Here is a 20,259-nt window from a genome sequence, read left to right on the forward strand (position 1 = left end):
TACTTGCACAGTGACATGGTTCACTCTCGGACCAGGTATTCTCAAACAAGGTTCCCATATGCCTGGTTTACTATCCTGCCAGGGTTTCTCATAGGCTTCTCAGCTTGGTTGCGGGTGCCAGACTTGCACAGTTGCTTAGGCCTCAGCCTTTTCCACAGTGCTCGGCAATCACCTTGAAGCACCCCAGTGTCACCTTCTGTAGCTGGACTCACTGGCAATGTGTGGCTGCTTCGACGTTCCTGACCTTCTGCCTAGGATGCTGCACCTCGCTGGTGGTTCGGGAGGACATCCCCCCCCTTCTCCGCTCTCCGCCCCATATCCAAGACTCAAAGACAGCCTCCTGCTGTCAGCGTTACCACGGGACAGTTCTGGCTCCTCTGTGCCCTTTCTTCAGGGACATAGGCAACCATTTAGTGTCTGGCAGCGGTTCGCCTGCTCCTCCCCCTTGACCAGACTTCTTCAGCCTGTGAGCTCTCTTCAAGCTCCTTCAAGCGAGAACAGTCTGCTCCCGTCAGATACCTCTTCTCCTTCTGTATCAGCTGTTGGGGATTTAAATATCACGCCGCATTGTCACTCTTTCCAACAACTAGAGCATGTTGTTGGTTTTTGGGTTTAGCGGCTCCTCATCCCTCTGTCCCTCTTCATCATCCCAGTAGTGTAGCTCAGGTCTTGAACATGCAGGGAATAGTTAGCCGTGTTCGCGGTCTCCTTTTCTACATAACAATATGTCATAGAGATGTGGTGGGGTGGATGGGAAATGCCATGTCTCATCTAGGGATTTCTCACTCCTTCCCCAAGGGCTGTCTTCCCCCATGAGGTTCTCACTCAGATAGCCACTCCCAGGGTCAGAGTCAGGTAGCTTCTGCCTTTCCCTGGCAACATAGGGAGAGATTTCCCCCATGGAAGGAGTGATGACATCACTGGATTCATCACAATATATATTCAGTATACTGGTGGGATGTATTATTTTGATGTGTCTGTTGGGATGAAATGTACCTCCCTGCACACCTTTCTCTCTCCTAACGTTAAGTCTGACTGCTCTCTCTAACAAGTACCCAAGGTTATCAGCCTGATAACCGGGAAATATTCCCAGCATGTGACTATGAAAGGCCCAATGCTGAAGAACCTCCATATTCCACTTCGTAGGTCCACATAACAGAGTGGTTGAAGTCCTGGGACCCCAGAATTATCCCACTCATTTCCCCTAGAATCTCATCTGAGACATTGTTCCTTCAATTCATGCTCCATTACTGCCCTTACAACACTCCTTGTGTTCCATCACACTGGTGATTCTCATAAAATGCCCAGCCTACTATAGTCTGGTTTATTACCAATTCTCTTTTAAAAACGTGGCCTCTAATGAAAAGGGTAACTTCCTTGACCATGCAGTTTATTTGAATGACCTTGGTCTTTCTTAACTCAACCAGTATGCAGATCAGCAGCCATCCATCAAATCTTATCCAGCCAACATACCTGCTGCAAGAGTAGCACAGAGCCTGCCTTTAGGTCATTCTCACGCTCTTCCAGCAGCAGGTGATGCAACGTCCCCTGCATTTCCCCTGTAAAGAGAGAGACAGGATCAATGTGAACAATTGGTTAACAACCTTATTAACCTCTTGCTCCCCACAAAACAAGAAATCAGAATTTACGAAAAACTTTCCATCAAACATATCAGAACATACAAACATGATAAAGCAATGGTCGTGACATAGGAGGTTAGAAGCAGTTAGGAAAGGTTTTCTTTTCTGCTACAAAGGCATTTTTTGAACATCCCCCTTGAGAGTTATTCAACCATTAACCTTAAAGAGGGCACGTACGCCCAACCCAAATGGGAAGTCAAACCTCTCAAGTTCAGTAACATAACATACGAGTCTGGCATAACTTGAAGGAGGGGGAAGTAAGCTGAAACAAAGATACAATTAAGTCCACACACTTATCCATAGAAAATACATTAGATTGGTATACTGAAAGAAGAACAAATTACTTACACCTGGTAATGTTCTTTCGATTGGATGTTCCTGCTGCATTTTCCTCATCTTTATCTCCTTCCAGCGTCAAGCTGCTTCGAAATGTTCTTTCTCTCAGAGGGTGCCATACATTGTAGACTTGATGCCCCTACGGCCACCGTCCACTCTCGAGCAGGACATCACCGACTGAATATATAGCACTCACTGCGCCCGTTACTTCAGTTCTAGTTTGTACCCCCTTCGAAAGCACAGACATTCACGAGGACAAAAATACCAGACAGTAAAAGAGGTAGGTTTAACATATGGAAATTCTTCTGAGGCGCAGGATGGGAGGGGCGAAGAGGAATACATTGGGAGGAACATAAAACTGAAAGAACATTACCGGAGGTAAGTAAATTGTTCTTCGAATGGATTGTGTCCTCCCACATATACCTCATCTTTGATACACTCCCAGAGCAGTATGATGTATGTGGTGGGATAATTTCATTTATCATTAACACTGTGTAAAACAGCTTTGCCGAACTTTGCCTCCAGTCCTGACGATTCCAGGCAATAAAATGCTGTAAATGTATGCATAGAGGACCACGTGTCAGCAGCACAGATGTCCTCTACCGGCACTCCTCTCTAAAGCCAATCAAGGGGCCACACAGCTAGTTGAGTGCACCTGTAAGCCCACAGGAACGTCTTTACCTGCTAAATTGTAGCACTCTGATACACAAAGTATAATCCAGCGGGACATGGTTTGCTTGGTCACAGTGAGTCCTAGTTTATGACCCGCGTAATCCACAAAACATTGGCCGTCTTGCCTAAACTCTGCCGTCTTGCCTAAATTCTGCTAATCAGGAGAAGTAAAAGCTCAAGGCTCTTCTAGGATCAAGACAATGAAGTCTCTCTTCCTCTTTGGAGGGATGCAGTGGCTGGTAAAAGGTAGGAAGAACAATCTTGGGATGGATGACATTCTGAAACTAGCTTAGGTATAAAGGTAGGACAGACTCTCAAACCAACCTACTCCTTGTAGAAGGTGGTAAAAGGAGGCTTACACAAAAGAGGCTGCAATTCACTGACGCTGAGGACATGAAGGGGCTCAAACGGAGCACCCATGAGGAATTTTAGCACACAGTTTAGGTCCCAAACGGGTATAATTAATGAGTTTCAAAAATTGGATTACAATAGGGATCGTAAAATAGGATCCCTGCACCGGTGAGCGCTTAAAAACAAATAGCACTGCCAGATAGCAGTCAACAGTGGCAACCTGAAGCCCCTGGTGAGCTAAATGAAGTGGAAAAAGACAACCCCACTGGTGTATCGCAAACAAAAGGATCCACATTCTTAGTTCTGCACCAGCAGCAAAACGTATTTCAATGGCAGCGGTACAGAGACTTTGTTGCTGGTCTTCTAGCCAAAAGCAACACTTCCATTACGTCTTCCAGACGGTCCCAATCTTTGCATCTCAACCTTTCAGGAACAGGAGTGAACGTTGAAAGTCCTGATCTCTGGATGAAGAATGCAACCTCCCTCTTGTGAGACCAAGTCCTCTCTTTTGGGAAGACAAATTGGATGGCAAAAGAAAATGCTCACAATGTCCAGGTAGCACGTCCTCCTGGCCCAATCTGGAGTAATCAGGAGCATGGATTTCCCAAACTTCCGCAACCTCCTGATGATGTGAGGACTGGAGGAAACACATACAGGAGTGAAAAGTTTCAGTTGCACTTCCTATTGACACTGGATGCAAACAGATCCACATGAGGAGGTTCTCCAAAGGGCAAAGATCTCTTGAAGGACTTCCAGAGCTAGATCCCACTTGCGGGAGACTGTTCTCTGCCTGCTCAAAGCATTTGCTGCTGTGTTCTCTTCTCTGGGTAGGTGAACGGCAGCGAGAGAGATTCCGTCCTGCAGTACCCGAAACCAGAGCTGCATTGCTTCTTTGCACATTGGTAGTGACCCTACACCTAGTCACTTGTTCAGGTAGTACATGGCCACTGTGTTGTCCATCATTATCAGGACATTCTCCCCCGCACAGAGGTCAGAAAGGCCATCATCGCTAGTCTAATTGCCCTCAGTTCCAAAAGGATGATGTGTAGTTTGGACTTCTATGGAGACCAATGACCACAGATAGTCAGATTGTTGGTGTTGGCCCCCATCCCATTAGGCAAGTGTCCATAACTACTGTTATGCCTGGCCATGGGTGCCAAAAAGGTTCCCCTTTCAGTACGTTCTCCTCACAGGCCCACCACAGGATATCATGCGCGACCTTGATCGGGATCTGAAGTAGAACCGTCATTCTGCCGGAGAAATAAGACCACTGGGACTCGAGGGCCCATTGAAAAGACCTAATTCTCAGATGGGGCTCGGGCACCAGAAAAATGCAGGATGCCATGAGACCGAGCAACCTCAGAAAATCCAAGGCCGAAAGATGTTGGACCGTCTGAAACTTGTTGACCATCTGCGGAATGTGATTACCCCTCACCTCGGTTGGCGAGAATTAACCTGAGAAAGCATCCAGGATAGCTCCAATGAATTGAAACTTTTGAGAAGGTATCATGTGGGACTTCTTGAAATTGAGGCAGAAGCCCAGTCTGTGGAGTGAGTGGCAGGTGATGCTGTGATGTTCCAGGACCTGTTTGGGAGAACAGGACCTGATCATCCTTTCACCCAGGTAGGGGTAGATGTGAATCCCCCTCACCCCCCCGAGACTTACTGCCACCACCGCCATTATAACTTTGTGAAAACCCTCGGGCTGACGTAAGCCAGAATGGTAGAACCCAAACTTAAAGTGAGAACTGCCAATGGCAAACCTCCAGTAGTTCCTGTTCTTGTGATGAATAGGCATATCAAAGTAAGCATTCTGAAGGTCCAATGATGATGTCCAATCCTGGAGCTGGAAGGTCTGAAGGATCTGAGAAAGAGGGACCATTTTGAACTTGACTTCCTGAGGAAGTCCAAAATGGGTCTAAATCGTCTACCTTTCTTGTGGATCAACAAGTACACGGAGTACCTCTCCAAGTTCCTTCCGGCTATAGGTACCGGCTCGATGGCACCTTTCTCCAGCAGGATGGAAACCTTCTGCAGAAGGAGAGGATCAGGAACCTTGAGGGAGTGGCTCCCTGGTGGATGACCTGGTGGCCTTTACAAGAAATGGAGGCAGTAACTCTGGGATATGGTTTGCAAAGCCCAAGCATTGGAAACATCTGAAGCAACACCCACCACTCCTCCAAATGCTGAGCGAGCCTGCCCCCACAACAGTCCTGTGGACCAAGGCCTCAGAGAGGCTTTGGTGTAGCTGTGGCAGCAGCTGATGGCAAGGAGGCTGCTGCTTGGGATGTCTTTCCACCAAGACCTCTCTTGCCCTTCTGGTTAGCCTGGCCCCTTGTCCTTCCGAAAGATGAGTAATAACGAAAGGACCGACGCCTCCAACCTAAAGGAGTCGGATGGGCTTCGCTGTGGTTGTCCAATTGCTGCGCCATGCGACTTTGTTGCAGCTTTGAAAGATAGGAGTTCCTCCAAGCTTTCATCTGCTTTGCTTCCGAATAGATGGGAACCATCGAAAGGCATGTTCAACAATCTTGAATGAACATCAGACACAAAGCCAGACTTATGCAGCCATGCAAATCTGCACGTAACAGTACTGGCTGCCATAGCCCTGCTTACACTGTCAGCAGAATCAAGACCAGACTGCAAAGACTAACACATGGCCTCCTAACCATCCTTACTATTTAGGAAAACATTCCTTTCCTCCCCTTCCAGGATATGTTCCGTAGCAATAGCTAAGACAGCCCATAGCATACAGGAAAATTTGTCCTGGGCACAATTAGAGTTAATGGACTTTAAAGCCATACTAGTGGCAGAGAAAACGCTTGGGCAATGTATTGAAACTTTTGTCATCCCTGTCAGGTGGTCTAGTCGGGTAGGCGGCAACTCTAGAAGATGAGGTAGTGGCATGCACTACCAAACGTTCAGGAGTTGGATGTTTGGAAAAAAAATATCAGGGTCCACACTTGATGGTTTATATTTTCTAGTGAGATTTTTATTCACTGCAGGGTTGGTATCTGGGGCTTCCCAACTGGCCATTACCCTACTCTTTAAGGCAGTGTGGAATGGCAAAATAGGGTCCTTTTGAGGACTTTTATCTAATATATCAATAAGGTCATACTGCTGGTAAACCGTGGCAGGCCTTCTCCATCCTAGATACTCTGTGACTCTATACATAAGAGACCTGTAAGAGGCCTCTGCATGATCAGAAGGGTCTGATGTAGAGAAATCCAATGCAGGAGAAGTATCAAGGTTGCTTGCATCTTTTAAAGAGCCTATGAAATGGTCCATCCTAGACTCTTCTGAAATATTCAAGCCCAAAAGAAGGGGTGTCCTGGGCAGAAGGCTCACCCTCTTCAAAAATGGAAGACATTGATTGTAAAAGGCTTTCTTCGGGAGAGGTTTAAAAACCTTCACTGGCTCCGTCAACTAAGAACTCGACCCATGACTCGATGGAGCTACTGAGGTATGAGGCCTAGACCTTTACTGGAGGCTTTGAGTCTACGCGAGGGGTCGAAGGTTTTGAGCCCGAGGGCTTGCAAACTGAAACCTTAACAACAGACACCTTCTCGGCTTTACGAAGCGCAATGGGTTCATGGGCCTTCTTTGGCTCTTTGGGAGAGGTGGGAGAAGCCGCCTTATCAAATATATTTTACACGCAGAGGCGGAAATCCTCCCACTCAACCTTAGAGGCCGATTTACCTGGACATTTAACTTTACGTTCGGGAGAGGAGTCGGAAGACGACAAGCTGAACCTAGGATGTCTTTTCTTGGCCTTCTTTCAAGAAGCCTAGGACGATGAGTGGTGCGATGTAGTTATAGACCACAAGAGCTTCATGGAGCACTTTCTGCAGCAGTGAATGACCTCTCGCGCTCCTTTCATGTAAAGATCTCCTTCTAGAAGGAGTCGTCGATGGGGATTTAGATAAGGGCCTACCCGCAGTGAGTTTACCCATCCTCTCTTTTAACGCCTTCCCTGTCATGTGCTGACAGGAACCGCAGTGTTCAGTCTTGTGCTCGATCCTGTGACACTAGAGGCAAATGTGGCGTGGGTCTGCGATAGCCATTTTGGCCTCACATTTCGCACACCACTTAAAGCCGGTTTTAGGAGTTGACATTTTGAAAAATAATGTCAATCAGGCGACAATGAACCGATCCAAAGCAAACTTTGCAGCGGAAAAACAGAACGGGCACAACAAGTTCTATATACATACGATCAGTGATGTCAGGCTCAAGAGTGGACGAGGTCGTCAAGGGGCATCGAGTCGACAACGCACAGCACCCTCTACTGAGAGTTATAAAATTCCAAAGCAGCTTAACGCTGGAAAGAGATATCAGAAATGAGAAACTTGTGGAAAGACAAAAGCCATTCAAAATATATGGGATACATTACTCACCGTAATTGTATTTCTGATGCTTGTATCTGCTTAGATTCACATGCTGTGGATAGGCCGACATCTACTGGAAGCTGCAGAGTATTACAGTTGTTTTCGAAACTCGAAAAAGGGGCGTTGACAGGGCGTGCCAGTAATACTATCCCTAGTGTGACGTCCACTGTACCCATGATGCCTCAAGCGTCGAGGTCCCTCAGATTGTTATTTTTTCTGACATGAGGTAGCATGAGGTGTAGTGTGAGTACAGTTGTATCCAAGCAAATATGTATCAGACAAGCTCATAAGCATCCATGCGCCTTCTCTCCAAGGGGAGGAAGGGTGGATCGCATGTGAATCCAAGCAGATACAGGCATCAGAAATACGATTACGGTGAGTAATGTATCCCCTTCTGAGGCTTGTGGAATCTGCTTAGATCACATGCTTTGCATAGATTAGCGAGCAGTGGAAGAAGGAGGTGAGTTATGAGAAGGTTCATGAGCGAATAAATGTCTTAGAACCGTTTGAACCACTTGTGTATCTGTCTTGGAATGGGTGTCAATGCAGTAGTGCTGAGTGAAAGTATGAACAGCGCTCCATGTAGCTGCCTTGCAAATACTGTGTAAGGGAACATTTGCAATGAATGCCAAAGTGGCCCCAGTACCTCTCGTGGAGTGAGCCCTGGGTGTGAAAGGCAGTGTTTTATCTGTTAGGAAATAGCACATTTGGATACATCCGACTATCCACCTAGAAATAGCGTTCTTAGAGATGCGATCACCTTCTCTGCCTGGCGCTATGGAGACAAACAATTGATCTGTTTTTCTTAGTGGTCTAGTCTGGTCTTGTCTATGTAGTAGAGGACCGTTCTTCTCACATCCAGTGTGTGGAGTTTTACCTCAGCAGAGCTCTTGGGCTCCTGGAAGAAAGCTGGTACTCAATTGACTGGTTAACATGAAATTTGGAGATGAATTTAGGTAGGAACCTAGGGTGAGTACGTAAAACCAGCTTGTCCTTATGTATAATAAAGAAAGGATCCTGCACTGGCAATGCTTGGATTTCACTAACCTTTCTTATGGAAGGGATAGCTACTAAGAAGGCAGTTTTGCAAGTCAGGTGTTTGAGGCTAGACTTGTGCATAGGCTCGAAAGGGGGTCCGATGAGCTTAGCGAGTACCACATTGAGGTCCCAACCTGGCAGTGGGTTAGAAATTGGAGGGTGGAGTCTTTTTACCCCTTCCATAAATGCTTTGATGACTGGCACCTTCCACCATGAGACCTTATTATGGGAAGTGGTGTAGACTGACAAGGCCGCCAGGTGGACTTTTAAAGAGTTAAACACTTAACCCTGTATCTAGCAAGTGGAGCATATAAATGAGAATGTTAGATGGAGTACATTCTATGGGGTTGATCTGCTTAGTCTGGCAACAAATTACAAATCTTCACCATTTGTCAAAGTAACAGTGCCTAGTGTTTGGTTTTCATGATTCTTTCAAGATATCCATGCATCTTTGAGGTAGATTGAGATGCCTGAACTCTATGACCTCAGGAGCCATGCTGCCAAGTTCATTGAGTGTGGTGGAGGGTGCAATGTTAGTCCCTTGTGCTGGGTGAGTAGGTTGTACTAGCACAGGAGTTTAATGGGATCGCACATCGCAAGTCTGCACAGATGTGGATACCATGGTTGTCTTGCCCACGTAGGAGCAACTAGGATAAGCGTCACCGGTTCCTTGTGTACCTTGTTCATCACATTCTTCATGAGAGGAGTTGGGGGAAAAGCGTAAGCAAATTTCCCTGACTAGTTCATCCATAGGGCGTTCCCCTTGGAGCCTGGCTGGGGGAACCTGGACACGAAGTCTGGGCATTGACGGTTTTCGCTTGTGGCGAATAAGTCTATAGTTGGGAATCCCCATTGAGAGAAGAGGTGTTCTACGACTCTTTCGTGAAGGCGCCACTCATGTTCCTCTGGTAACAGGATCTCTGCTCAACGAGTCTGCTAGAGCGTTGAGTTCCCCTGGAACATATTGTGATGATAGGAACATCTTCCGTCTTAGTGCCCATTTCCAGATTTTTTTGTGCAAGTCTGGACCGATTTGGGGAACGTGTACCCCCGTTTGTTGATATAAAACATTGCTGTAGTGCTGTCTGTTAGGATCTGCACGGACAGGTTTGTTAAATGGGGTTCGAATGCCTGAAGGGCTTTGAATACTGCCAGAAGTTCGAGCACATTGATGTGGTTCTGAGCTGCAGTGTGAGATCACAGACCCCAAACTCTGTGGTGAAGGTAGTGAGCCCCCCACTCTGCCAGTGAGGTGTCCGTTGTGACCACTGCCTGCATTTCTGGGTCGTAGAAAGATTTTCCTTTTGTTAGATTTTCTCTTGTCCACCAGCGAAGATTTTGTACAAGTGTTGGCGAAAAAAAACCACTAGATCGTTCCACTGACCGTTTGCCTGAGACCACTGTTTCGCCAACCACTCCTGTATGGGACGCATGCGCAGGCACGTGTGAGGAACCTGGTAAATGCAAGATGCCATCATGCCTATTAAACGCATTGCTTAGCGCATCCTTATCTGGCGGCTGGCCTGATAACGTGGTATTTGCTCTTCTGAAGGAAAGGCTAATCCTTCCTCTGTGTTTAGGACAGCTCCTAGGAACTGTTCTGAAGTGCTTGGCACTAGACTTTATTTTTTCTCGTTGATGCAGAAGCCCAATTGAAAGAGGAGGTTGATTGTTCTTCGGATGTTGTGTCTGCAAATCAGAGGTGATTCCCCTGTTATGAGCCAGTCGCCCAGGTAAGGGTACACTGGGATTGCCTCCCTGCGCAAGTGTGCTGCCACTACCGCCAGTACCTTTGTGCAGCACCTTGAATTGGTGGTGCTTGTTCGCTATCTTCAAACGCATGAATCTTCTGTGCGCTGGGAACTTTGAAATATGAAAATAGTCATCTTTCATATCCAGTGTTGCCATGTAATCCCCCCTTTTTTATTAGCAGGATTACCTCTCATAGCATAGTCATGCAGAATTTTTGAGGGTTGACATACTTGTTTGCAGGGCGTAAATCTAATACAGGGCGCATTGTTAGATCTTTCTTTGGCACAAGGAAGGAAGTTGAATAAATAACCCCGTTTACCTGGTTGGCTGGGACCACTTCTATGGCATCCTTTAATAGAAGTGTAGTTATCTCTTCTAGAAGGATTCGCTGATGTTTTTCTGAGTGGATTTTTTGTCGTGGGGGTTGGTTGTGAGGACGAAGTAGTTCTATACAGCAGCCCCCTGCTACGGTGCACAGCACCCATCTGTCAGAGGTGATACCCTCCCATGCGTGGGTGAAGTTGGAAATGCGTCCTCCTACTGGAGAAGCATGGGAGGGCACCAGGAGCGGAATGTGACTTGCTCTGAGGTGGAGTGCAACCTTCAGCAGGGCCTCTGCCTGACAACAACCTCTGCGTTGTCCTCTTGGGATAGCCTTGGAAGGATTGGCTTTGATTACTTTCCCGGGGGGAGCCTTGGCCCCGATTGTAGCTAGATCCTCGTTTAGAATTTTGGCCTTGAAAACGGCAAAAATGTCCGTTACCTCTCTGTCCAGTAGGCCTGTTAGGGAGTTGACCTAAAGATTTTAGAGTGTCATACTCGTCCTTTGCTGTTTTAAGTCCGCCTTCAACGTCCTTACCAAAGAGCATGTTAGGTTCCACTGGCATGTTTATTAGAGTGGCCTGCGTTTCCGGCATAAAGCATGACTGGAGCAGCCATGCATGCCTTTTTATAAAGGTCCCCTCTGCAATGACTAAACATGTGATTTAAGGAGACAGGAAGATAAGGCCCTTCCATCTGCTGCCACCTGAGCTAGTTGGGATCTGAGTGGCTCCGGGGCAGATGAAAGTAAAGCAGATATTTCCTCCCATTTGTGGCAGTTATAACTAGCCAAGAGGGTTGCGTTGCTCGCTATCCTGGTTTGTTAGGCCACAGAGGAGGCGAGCTTTCTGCCCATGGCATAGATCTTTTTGCTTTCTTTATCGGTGGAGCCTCGGAGGAAACAAGGGGTGTGCCTGCTCTCTTTCTAGTTGTGGTGACAACTAAGGGGTCTGGTTTTAGTTGCCCTCTAATATATAAAGGGTATGAGGGGGGCAGGTCTGAATAATTTCTCCACACGTGGGATAACGGCCTTTGTGAGATTAGGTGCTTCTAAGGATGGCTGTATTCTACGTTGCACTGATTTTAGTAGGGGGATACATTGGCCCACTGACTTTTTGTCCCCAAGGATTTGCTCTGCAAAGTCTCTATCCTCCTGTACCTCCTGTGTGTCAATCTGAATGTGTTCAGCCACCTTGGCTAATACTTCATTGAGAAGGAGTTGATTATCAACGGGGGAATGGACAACTGGAGTGTCTTGGTTAAGAGGGGAATCTATAGAAAACATGTTAGCCTTTTGGTCTGTCCTCATCATCCCCATTATAAGATTCATCTGTATCCTCCTCAATAAATTGAGGGTCATATGCAGGGTCATAGATATCTATAACCGTACTCTGTAAGGGAACATTAGAGCAGGACCTCTTAGAAGGGGGTTGAGTAGGTAAGGCAGAGGCTTGAGAGCCAGAAGGGGCTGTGGTGGGAGGAGTAGAGTGGAAACTTTGAAAGAAATCTGGGTTTTTGTTGTAAAAATTGGCATTTAAGGTCATTCTACGCATTACTCTATCAATATCTTGGGAAGACCATTCCTTGGAACTTGGAATCACCACAGACTGAGTGGGAAGTCCCAAGTCCTCATTAGTGGAGATATTACTTTAGTCTAGAATCCTTATCTTTTTCTATGGGCTTGGATGATTTAGGCTTTTCCTTCTGCTGTGTCTTCTCATAGGAGGGCTCTTGGAGGTCTTTTTGTGATGTTTTCCCACACCCTGGGGCACAGAGGAGTGTTTTACAGACTTTTTGGGGTCTGTTTTATCCGACGTCAAGCGGCGGATTTCGGATGTGGGCGCCGAGGTGTCGTCCGTGGATGATCGACCTTCGGAGGGAGTTTTTTCGAGCGACGCCCTTGCCGTCCTTCGACCGTTGAACCCTATCATGCGTCGATCATGATCGAGATTGCCCAGAGGAAGGGGACTCGGCGGACCTTACTCTTGGTGTCGAACGTTGTTGAGTACTCGACTCATGTGTAGAGTCTCGACTAGGGCTTATGTGCTTGGTGGTGTGTGTTTTTGTAGCGCTGCTGATGCCTCGTGTAGTCCCCACAACATGGCCACCGGCCTGTCCTATGGGGTCGGGGGCTTGCGCTTGAGTAGCTGAAGCTGCTCCGTCGCCCTCGCCGTCCGAAAGTACGGCGTGGCAGCCATCGCTAAAGGTTCCCTCTACCTCCATGGCCTCGAGTTGCCTGGAGTAGTGGGCTCAGCGTTTCATGAAGGGGTCCTTTAACGTCTTTGGCTTGAAGAGCCTGCACACTCGACAAGACGTTTCAACGTGGCCTCTTAGAAGACACAAATTACAAACTAAGTGTTTGTCTAACCAAGGGAATTTACGATTACACTTGGGGCAAAATTTAAACAGTGTATTTTCCATAATTATAGGTTATGGCTACGGAAGCTGGGTGAACAAGGTGTAGGAAGGGGAGAATATGCATTCTAAAATGGCCTCCCCCCTCTCTCCCTACTGTCTGGGCCGAGGCCTGGGGCGGCCTTCCAACGCAGTGGTCTCCGACGGGCAGTCTTTCTGTCTTCACTGCCGTGGTGTTTCGGAGGTCAGTGAAAGGATAGAAAGAAATACTATTGTTAATTGTGAAAAGTCAATGGCTTAGCGCCGAAGGGAACTCTGCTACACGCGTCCGACTAGCATGGTGGAAAAAAACAATCTGAGGGAGCTCGATGCGCAGGGATCATGGGTACAGTCGACGTCACACTAGGGATAGCATTACTGGCACGCCCTGTCGACGTCCCTTTTCGAGTTTCGAAAACAACAACTGTAATACTCTGCAGCTTCCACTAGATGTCGGCCTATGCACAGCATGTGATCTAAGCAGATTCCACAAGCCTCAAATATATATATATATATATATATAAATAATTGGGGAAAAAAGGCATACATTCTTTGACCACCTCATACTGTCATGAACTGGAGTCTCTGTGATGGGATCATCTGTGACTTCTTTAAGCTGAGGGAGGAGCCCAGCTTGTGAAGGAAGTGGCAGACATAATCTAGCTGGATCTGAGCTTGTTCCGAAGATACTGCTCTGATCAATCAATCGACCAGGTAGGGGTAGACGTGGATCCCTTGCTCCTTAGACTTACAGCCACTACCAACATTAGCTTGGTAAAGACTCTCGGGCGGAGGTCAGCCCAAATGGCAGAACTCGAAATTGATAGTGAGAGTTGCCAATTGCGAACCTCAGGTATTTCCTGTGTTTGAGATGGATTGGTACATGGAAATAAGCATCCTGAAGGTCTAGAGATACCAACCAGTCCTGAAGCTGGAGGGCCTGAAGGATCTGAGAAAGGGTTACCATCTTGAACTTGTCTTTCCTGAGAAATTTGTTCAAATCTCGCAAGTCCAAGATGGGTCTCAATCCTCCATCCTTCTTTGTTACTAGGAAGTAGGGGGAATACCAACCCTTGTACCTCTCCGCTATGGGTACCGATTCTATGGCACCCTTCTCTAGCAGGTCTACAATCTCCTGCATAAGGAGCAGGTCTGGAAACTTCAAAGGGTTGTTCCCCGGTGGACGACTCTGAGGAATGTGTAGGAAGGGCAGGCAGTAACCTTGGGCAACTGTCTCCAATGCCCAAGCATCTGACGTAATAGCCTGCATTCTGCCAGATGTTGAGTTAACCTGCCCCCTACTGGTGTCTTGTAAGGGGAGACCTCAGAGGAGCTTAGAAGCGGCTGACGCAGATGCCGAAGGTAAAGTGGCACCTGCTGCTGCGGCTTTTGTACCGTTGACCCGTCCACCACGGGTGAAGTGTTTCTGGCCCCTTTGAGCTCGCTGTCCTCTGCCTTTTCCGAATGCGGAGTAAAAGCGAAAGGACCTACCCCTCCAGGAAGCTCCTGAGGGGCGATTCGAAGTCTGCAGGATTCCAGCCCCAAGAGATTTCACTGCTGCCTTGGATGTTTGTAATCTCTCCAGGCTGTCATCAGCCTTCTTACCAAATAAAGAAGTGCCGTCAAAGGACATGTTCAGAAGTCTGGCTTGTACATCTGGAGCAAAACCAGACTTCCGCAACCACGCAAATCTGTGGATTGTGGTACTTGCTGCCATGGCCCTGCTGATGCTGTCAGCAGAATCAATGCCTGTTTGGAGGGACTCGCACATTGCATCCTTTCCATCCCTGATGATGTTTAAGAATGCTTCCCTTTCTTCTCCTTCTGGGAGACAGTCAGCCGCAGATGAAGCACACCCCCAAAGTGTATGGCTGAATCTTGCTAGCGTGCAAGTGGCGTTGATAGACTTAAGCGCCATGCTACATGCCGAAAATACTTTTTTTGACATGGCATCAAATCTTTTATCATCCCTGTCCTGTGGAATAGTAGGGTATGCCGACCTACTGTTAGATGAAGTTGCTGCTTGTACAACTAAACTCTGGAGTTGGATGCTTGCTCATATATTCAGGATCTGAAGCTGATACCCTGTATTTAGCAGAAAGTTTTGTATTTACTGCAGGGATAACTTCAGGAGTTTCCCAATTCGCATCAATGTTTCTTTGCAGAGCAGTATGGAAAGGAACAACAGGATCATCCTGTGCACCTTTATCTAAAATGTCAGTAAGGTCATCCTGCTGAAAAGAAGGTGTAGGTGTAGTCCACCCCATGAATTCAATTATTCTGGCCATCAGAATCCTATAAGGGGTCTCAGCATGCTCTCCAGGGTCTGGTTTAGCAAACTCTACTTCTGGAGAAGTATCTAAACCACTTGCCTTATGTAGAGAGTCTTGAAGGTCTTTTAACCTGTTCTCCTCAGAGATGAATTCCTCTGGCATGGGTATTGTAGTCCTTTGTAAACCAAAGGGTCTCTCATGGTCGGAATCCTCCCCTTCCTCATATATAGAGGACAAGGCTCTAAAGTAGTCAGACCTAGGATATGGTTTAAAACCCATTTCTAGAGCAGAAGGAGCTAAATTAGTTGTCACTGGCTGAGAAAACGTTGAAGTTGTCGACGTGGAAGTCATAGGCTTCGACAATCCTGAAAAAAGCATTGAGAAAGTTTGAAGGGACCTCGATGCACTCGAGAGGATCGGAATCCTACACGGCGTCGTCGAGATTGTCGAAGGCATCCTCGACGTCATGGTCAAAGCTTTCGACACCTCTACTGTCTGTGACGTAGTGACAGTTGTAGGCTTGTCTTTTATCAGAGTCGACAGTGGCGTCGAAGACGGCGTCAATGCAACCGATTTATGCATCGAAGGACCCTTCGACAAAGGCGTTGATGACGCAGATTTGTAAGTCGAAGAAACCTTCGACGACACTGTCGATGACGCGCTCTTACTGCTTTTACTCGAGGGTTCATGACACTCTCGAGTAGTTTCTCTCGCCAGGTTCAACGACTCGCGGCGTTTTGATTTTTTGGATCTTTCATCAAGGGTATCACCTTTAGACGTCTCTGAGGGGGTCAAGGCTGCTTTCTCGAAGACGCTAAGCATTTTTTTACGGAATTGCTCCCACTTAGCTGGACAGCTGTGTTTCATGGGGCAGGTGACCCTTTCTGGGGAGGTAGAGGAAGAGGGAGATCTACGACGCCTCTTCTTAGAGTGTTTTGATCTCAAAGACTGATGAAAACCGCTTCGAGATCTTGAACAGGAATGTTTCTTTTGTCAACGAGGAGACGAATGTCGCGACTCAGCCGAAGAAACTTTCGAGGGAGTAGAAGTTTTAAAGCCCTTACCTATTTCCAACTTCCCCTTACGCTCCTTCAAGGCTTTTCGCCGTCATGGACATACAGTCCTCGCATTCCGAACAGTAATGCTTCGATCCCAGGCACCACAAACAGATCCTGTGAGGATTCGTTAACAACATTTTCTTCACACAGTCACAACATTTTTTTAAACCAGACCGTGGAGTCGATGGTTCGGATGAAGAAGCCATCGTATTAAGGTAATAATCTTCGAAGAATAAGAATGTTTTTCCTGAAGAAAGGAACTGAGCATTTACGTTTCCGAGGCCCACGAAGCGCAGAAAAATGGAACTGAGCAACGGACGCTGCGCAAGTCTATTTATACGCACGATGACGTCAGCGCCGATATGGAGGCTGTCGAGGGACACCGACTCGAGGGACGTCGACGCGCAGCACCCTCTACTGAAACAATTTTCTGAGGGCAGCAAGCTGGAATGGGTAAAATCAAAGATGACGAATACGTCGGAGGACACAATCCCTTCGAAAGGCACAATCTGGTAATGTAAACCCCTGAATACAATCAGAACAGCTCCCCAATTTCAGGGTACACGGCCAGAAGCAACAACAGACGGTGAAAGAGGGGTTCAAAAGGTGGGAACCTCATGCTGGTCGTGGGGCTCCAGACCAGGAACACCAACAGAGAACCAGTCTGTGAATCCAGCAAGGAGTGTGCCTGGAAAGTGACACACCGGAGCGGCAAAGGCTAGCGTACAGACCAGATGCCTGGTGCCAGAACCAAAAGCGCACCCCCAAGAGAAAAGAGGTTGCCTAAAGGAGAACCAACAGGATAAGCTCTAGAATCTAAAGCAGTGAAGGGATCAAGCCCCACCACAGTTACTGCCAGACCAAACCAAATCAGGCGCTATCCCCACCGGAGACGCAATGAATACAGACAAAGAGGAACTACTGAATTGCCTGAAGGATATGGAAATGAGAATGACAAACGCGTCCCAAACCCAAATTGGACAGCTCAAGGGGGACCTAACAGCCTCCCTGAAGGAGGTTCGCAGAGAGGTGAACGAACTGGGAGACCGGCTAGATACTGTTGAAAATGGCCTCTCCAACCTCTCAGAAGAAACCAAACAGACAAGCATACTGCTGGATCAAATAGCCACAGCCACAAACAACCTCGAACTGCATGCTGAAGACCTCGAAAATAGGTCACGTCGATCAAACATCAGAGTCAAAGGCCTCCCTGAGTCGGTCCCAGGGGGGGGACTCAAAGATACATTGCAACAAACATTCAGCAACATGCTGCATGACACTTTGCCGGAATCAATAGGCTTTGACCGAATACACCGTGTGGGGCCCGAGAGGCCGGAGCCAGGAGCACACCCCAGAGATGTGCTAGGGCCCTCACTTCATATGCCATGAAAGAGCATTTTACAAGAGGCCAGGACTAAAACCGACCCGACGATCAATGGCCACCCAATTCATCTATTCCAGGATCTGGCGCTCGTAGCCCTCCATAAGAAGCGACTTATGCGTCCAGTCACAAAGGCCCTTCGAGAGAGACAGATATCCTAAAGTTGGTCATACCCATTTGGCCTAATGTTTACTTGGGAAAACAAAGCGAGGTGGATCAGCATCTGTGACGAGCGTCTAGCGATATTGAACCTGGGGACGATCAGTACAGTGGAGACACTGTTTTATCACGGACCTCTGACACTACAGGGTCCACTCCCTGGGAATGGTCCACAGCACGACGAAGCGGGCCCAGGCGAGAACCAAAACTGTTGGGTCCACAAGGCACCCAATCACAACAAGAATCTCAATGGCGATAGCCTTAATTCGAGACATAAGCCCCAGTGAGAGGCTTGAAGTTACACTCAAATCAAACACAAGATCTAATGGCCCGAGAGGTGGCAGGCGCAGCCACATCTTGGAAATCTCTCAGAATCCAGGACCTTCCTGGTTATCCGGAACCAATGTATCTTACAATGACCCAACGCCCCGGAGCATTAGAGGGGAGGGTTCCCCCTAGGATCCTGGTCATGGGGAATATAGAGGGGAGCAAAGGGGGTGGGGGGGTCAGAGTTGGGGAAGGGAGAGGGAGGGGGGGAGGGATCGGGGTTCAAAGGATAAATGATACAGAGTTCGGGAAGGGCAGCAGAGAACTGGAACAGACTGTGCAGGAACGTCACAGGTAGAATAAGTAAGGTGGAGGAGACTAACGGAACTAGCGGGGAGACAACAGTGCGCCCCACTATACTGGTATAGTAGGAGGCAACACTCCTATAGCGCTATAGCTATGCACAAATAAGACACTGGATAATCCACCCAACGGTAAAGAGTGCGAGCAGAAGGACGCCGTCAGGTCTGGAGCAGACTATGCAGGAGGGTCAAACTGCAAAGGGGGTTACCAGACTCTACAGACTGCTCTCCCAACGATCAATTGACGGACAGCCTCCCATATAAGGTGAACTGTGAAAGGGACATAAAAGAGCCGCTAACAGAGGAAGCATGGAATAAAATATGGACATGTGCACACGGCACATCTAGATGCACCACGATTAAGGAATCGGCTTATAAATTTTACCTCAGAGGGTATATGTCCATACACCGCATACACAAGATCACAAAGACATTCACCAAACTGCTGGAGGAACTGCGGTGAGCGGGGAGACCGATGTTCCTGAAAACAATTCTACTAGGGGTCCCCATAGAAGGAAAATATGCAATAACTGGAGCGACAGCCACCCTCATCGCCCATCTGTAATCAGCGGCGAGGATGACCCTTGCGGAGAACTGGAAAACCGAAGTGGGCCCGACATCAGCATGGTGGTGGATCAAGGTTTGGGGAGTAATGGCAATGGAGAAGATAGGTGCTCTCAGCACCGGAAAATATCTAAAATTCTTGCCTTTCTGGATCCCCTTCCATGAACTAGTGTGGGATAGAGAAGCCGAATTCCTCAAACCTAGACTTCTTCGGAACACGCATGTCATCTGAGTCCCTCCGGATGAAAGAAATCGTGAACTCTGTCGTCTGTGAAAGAACACTTATCTGCTGTATTCTGTATCGCAAAGATGTAGTTAATGCTGGGGGGAGGGGAAAGGGGGTCAGGGATCAGGGTTGGGGAATGGGGAGGGGGGAGACCTCAAAGGCAAAGGTTAATTCAACTAACTGAACGGTACGAACACAAGAAAGGTACTGACAGTTGATAATAACTGACTGTACGTGTAATGTCATGCTTACCTGTATGCCTTTGATTCAAAAATAAGGTTGTTTAATAAAAAAAAATATTCTATAATTACCATTGATAAGGAGTTGAGGGAGGTGGGGAGGAGGAGGAGGGAGGAAAAGGAGTTAGAGGATTAAATAACCAGATAGGAGGCGACACACAAGAAGACCGAGATGGCTAAGTCAGCTAGGCAACTGGCACGTGCGAGGGGGCAGTTAAGACAACTAGTCAATTGCTCAGTGTAGAGCGCCATAATAAAATCAAGCGCCCTTCAATGAACATGGGACCAAAGTGGGCAATATATTAGCCAGGCAATTAAGAGCAAGGGACCAGAGGCACTTAATGGCAGGACTGAAGAACCAGGAAGAGAGGGTGGTAGCAGCGGATGGGGGGAAGAGAAAGTTGATGGAGGACTACTTTTTGCGAAATTGTACAGCGCAGAGCCATCTGACGTGCAGGAGCAGGATGCCTATCTAGGGCATTAGATGGGCCCAAGGCTAAGTGAGCAGAGGGGACACTTGGAGAACCGATAACAAGAGAGGAGGTCTTGCGAGCCACAGGCAGACTCAAATTACACAAAAGCCTGGGAGCAGATGGCCCCAAAGCCACTTTCTATAAAACATTTAGCAAACAAATGCGGGTCGGCTCTGGCTGACTTGTTTAATGATTTCCGAGAGAGAAGGCACATCTCTGCATCTATGGAAATGGCACACATCACCTTGATTCCTAAGCCAGGCAAAGATCTGCAGCTCTGCTCCTCCTATAGGTCAATAGAGCTTATCAATATTGTACATGCAAGTCCTGGCAGCAAGACTGGAGGGAGCCCTGCCAAATTTGATAGC

The 20,259-nt window shown here is 47.6% G+C and overlaps 1 protein-coding gene across 2 annotated transcripts in view; it reads right to left on the reverse strand.

Moving 5' to 3' along the window:
* The window catches only part of HROB (homologous recombination factor with OB-fold), a 526,210-nt gene that overhangs the window by 142,586 nt on the left and 363,365 nt on the right, over window positions 1-20,259 (reverse strand). For both annotated transcript variants that reach the window (XM_069634316.1, XM_069634315.1), the window contains one exon: window positions 1,474-1,559. In XM_069634316.1, coding sequence (XP_069490417.1) covers window positions 1,474-1,559 — 86 coding nt within the window. The remainder of the gene's footprint in view (window positions 1-1,473; window positions 1,560-20,259) is intronic.

This window comes from Ambystoma mexicanum, chromosome 13, assembly GCF_040938575.1.
Source record: "Ambystoma mexicanum isolate Mex_15411 chromosome 13, UKY_AmexF1_1, whole genome shotgun sequence".
In the NCBI taxonomy this organism is placed as follows: Eukaryota; Metazoa; Chordata; class Amphibia; order Caudata; family Ambystomatidae; genus Ambystoma; species Ambystoma mexicanum.